At 59.5% G+C, this 3473-nt stretch overlaps 1 protein-coding gene across 1 annotated transcript in view; it reads left to right on the top strand.

Annotated features, from left to right (window-relative positions):
* LOC105001134 (epithelial discoidin domain-containing receptor 1-like) overlaps positions 1 to 3473 on the top strand; it is a gene marked incomplete at its 5' end in the record, with an annotated part of 14742 nt that overhangs the window by 3669 nt on the left and 7600 nt on the right. The window contains 6 exons of the mRNA XM_010857298.1: positions 1 to 68; positions 1113 to 1357; positions 1516 to 1643; positions 1813 to 2028; positions 2476 to 2710; positions 3253 to 3402. Of these exons, the coding sequence (XP_010855600.1) occupies positions 1 to 68; positions 1113 to 1357; positions 1516 to 1643; positions 1813 to 2028; positions 2476 to 2710; positions 3253 to 3402 (1042 nt within the window). The remainder of the gene's footprint in view (positions 69 to 1112; positions 1358 to 1515; positions 1644 to 1812; positions 2029 to 2475; positions 2711 to 3252; positions 3403 to 3473) is intronic.

Raw genomic sequence — 3473 nt, 5'->3', positions numbered from 1 at the left:
TTACGCCCGCCCCCCTCGAGGCCCGGGCCCCCCCACACCCGCCTGGGCCAAACCCACCAACACCCAGGGTAAGCCCCTCCACCCCTAGGCTCTGCCAGGCTCCTGGTACCTCTACTGGGGCAGGGAAAGTCCTCAGACCTTGCTCTCCCTCCTCTCCCGACTGTGGCCTCTTCTGCTCTCCTGAGCTCCCAAGGAAGAAGCTTTTATGCCCATAGTGCTCTTCTGCTGCTGCTTGGTCCTTTTTAAGGCCGTTCCCTTGAGCTGAGGAGTAGAAAGCTCCCTGGTTCTCAGCTTGGTTCCCCTCCTCCTGTCGCGCCCATCTCTTGAGCTCCCAGAGCCAGAGAGGAGGATGCTGCGGTGGCTCCAGGCTCTCTGTAAGCCCCCCTTCACTCTCCCCTCTCTAGAGCCGCAAGGAGGCCCTCTCCCCAATGTGTCCTCTCTCTGCTCCCGCCCCCGCCCTTCCGTCTGCTCCTCCTCTCCCCTGTGTTGCCTTCTTGTCGCCCCTTCCCCAGGGCTAAGCGGGGACAGCTCTGCTTCCTCTCCTGTCTGTAGATTCCATGTTGTGCGGGCTGGGAGGCACTGTTTTCTCCCTCCATGTGCCCCTGTCTCTCCTTGTCTCTGAGCTTGGTGTGTTGGGCCAGGGAGGGTTTGGGTAACCATGGCAGAGAGGATGAAAGGATGAAAGCAGGGGGTAGCCCAGCAACGTGAATGGCAGTGGCCGGTGGTGAGTGGGACAAGGGTTTGGAAACTGGAGAGTCACCAGATGGCTGGGACCATCCTTCTAGTGGTGGGTAGAGGAATTCCACTTTCAGCCAAGACTTTTTCATGGTCCTGGACTGTGCTAGGATCCCTAGAGAACATGAGTTCATGACCTTCTTTGCTTATCCATTTCCACTGCCTTGAAAGCTCTCTAGCAGCTCTTATCCCGTGCCAGCGCCTCCTCTGTTTTGAGGCTGCTGGGTGGAATACCAGGAGGTGGAGGGTAGGCCCCATCTCTCGCCCACCTGAGAGGCAGGGGATGGGGCCTCTGGGCGGCGGGGGATGTGGAGAACCTTGGCTCTCAGGGGCTGTTCTTGATGCCTCTTTCTGTCTTCTTTCCCTCACCCCTCCAGCCTGCAGTGGGGACTATATGGAGCCTGAGAAGCCAGGTGCCCCGCTTCTGCCCCCACCTCCCCAGAACAGCGTCCCCCATTATGCCGAGGCTGACATTGTCACCCTGCAGGGCGTCACCGGGGGCAACACCTATGCTGTGCCCGCGCTGCCCCCAGGGGCGGCTGGGGATGGGCCCCCCAGAGTGGATTTCCCTCGGTCAAGGCTCCGCTTCAAGGAGAAGCTTGGCGAGGGCCAGTTTGGGGAGGTAAGTAGGATTCCTTTCCAGCCGTCCGTAGTGGGGCTGCACGCCACAGCCAGGCCTCCCCTTGGCCAGCAGCCTGTCCTCCGTGGCTGTGTTGTTCCAGTTGGCCCTGTCACCTTGGTGAAGCTCGAGGCTCCTAGCAAATCGCCTTCTTCCTCTAGGTGCACCTGTGTGAGGTAGAGAGCCCTCAGGATCTAGTCAGTCTTGACTTCCCCCTCAGTGTGCGCAAGGGACACCCTTTGTTGGTAGCGGTCAAGATCCTACGGCCAGATGCCACCAAGAATGCCAGGTGAGGACCAGGGATGGCGTCTGGAAGGTGAAGAGTGAGAAGTGATTGAGAGAAACGTGGAAGAGTGGGGAGAGTGGCTAGGGGCTAGTGAGCAGGGGTGCAGGGGTGCTAGATTAGAAACTGCAGGGCAGCCCCTCGGTGACCTGCCACCTTCTCCCTGCTTCTCCAGGAATGACTTCCTGAAGGAGGTGAAGATCATGTCGAGGCTGAAGGACCCAAACATCATCCGGCTGCTGGGTGTGTGTGTGCAGGACGACCCGCTCTGCATGATAACCGATTACATGGAGAACGGCGACCTCAACCAGTTCCTCAGTGCCCACCAGCTAGAGGACAAGGCGACGGAGGGGCCCGGGGATGGGGAGGCGGCCCAGGGGCCCACCATCAGGTACACACACAAGGGGTCTCACCTGCTCCCCTCGCCCCAGCTTAGAGGGAAAGGGGAAGCACGGGGTGGGCAGACAGGCAAGGTTCCAGGAGGGGGCCTGGGATGAGACACACGTGGCCGTGTTCATCTGGAACTCGAGGGGCAGGAAGGCCGGAGATGACGACAGTGAGGGTGGTGCAGGTCAGGAACTGCCCTGTGCTCTCTCTCCCTCACTCTCTCTCTGCCCCTGAGTGCAGACGGGAGCATAATAAACATGGTATCTCTTTGGGGTCAGATGAGCGTAGAGAAAGGTTGAGTGGGCCTCCACCTGGACTTTCCATCTCTGCCCCAGGAGGAGGGAGAACCCAGTCCTGGGAAGCGGGCTCTCCTTCATCTCCCAGCAATCTGTGAGGTGGGCACGGGTCTAGGGCTGCCCCATGACCCTCTGTTGTCGGCTCCCGTACCCAGCTACCCGATGCTGCTGCACGTGGCGGCCCAGATCGCCTCGGGCATGCGCTATCTGGCCACACTCAACTTTGTGCATCGGGACTTGGCCACGAGGAACTGCCTGGTTGGGGAAAATTTCACCATCAAAATCGCCGACTTTGGCATGAGCCGGAACCTCTACGCTGGGGACTATTACCGCGTGCAGGGCCGGGCGGTGCTGCCCATCCGGTGGATGGCCTGGGAGTGCATCCTTATGGTGAGAGGCCCTTACAGAGGTGGGCAGGGAGGGGAGGCTGGGGCAGCACTGACTGCCACTCGGAGCCCTGGGATCTCATTCAGTCACCTGCCTTCCCTGGACTGCAGTCTTCCTCATCACTAAAGTGAAAGTTTGGGCTAATGTTCTACAAGGTCTCAAGGGACTTGAGGAAGAGGGAGTTATGGTGTGATGGGGAGCAGTTCAGGAGCCAAGATCGAGTATGAGTGATGGAGTCAGGGTAGCAGAGAGAAAGGAAGATAAAGAAGCTAGAGACAGATTGGGAATCAGGACCAGAAAATGGAAAGAAAGATGGATAGAAATGGGAAGAGGTGAGGCGAGGACTAGAGCAGCAGAAGGAAGGCAGAGCCAGAGGAGAGGAGTGGGCTTTGTGGGAAAGAGGGCCAGCTAAGGAGGGTGGAGTGTCGGCGGGGAGGGAGGGAGGGGGGTGGTGATGCTGACTGGACAGGGTCCCAGTGGGGAGAGGAGGAGGGTCTCTGTCATCTGATGGCTTTCTCTGCCTCTGTTGCCTTACCACACACCAGGGGAAGTTCACAACTGCCAGTGACGTGTGGGCCTTTGGGGTCACCTTATGGGAGGTGCTGATGCTCTGCAGGGCCCAGCCCTTTGGACAGCTCACTGATGAGCAAGTCATCGAGAATGCAGGGGAGTTCTTCCGGGACCAGGGCCGGCAGGTGAGAGCAGAGGGGAGGGAAGATGGGTCCGAGGGGCCAGAAGGGCCAGAGCCTGTCATCTTAGGGACTAA

This window comes from Bison bison, unplaced genomic scaffold (assembly GCF_000754665.1).
Source record: "Bison bison bison isolate TAMUID 2011002044 unplaced genomic scaffold, Bison_UMD1.0 scf7180017854783, whole genome shotgun sequence".
NCBI lineage: Eukaryota > Metazoa > Chordata > Mammalia > Artiodactyla > Bovidae > Bison > Bison bison.
The sequence above is the reverse complement of the archived record's forward strand: the minus strand, read 5'-3'. Positions and strand labels throughout refer to the sequence as shown.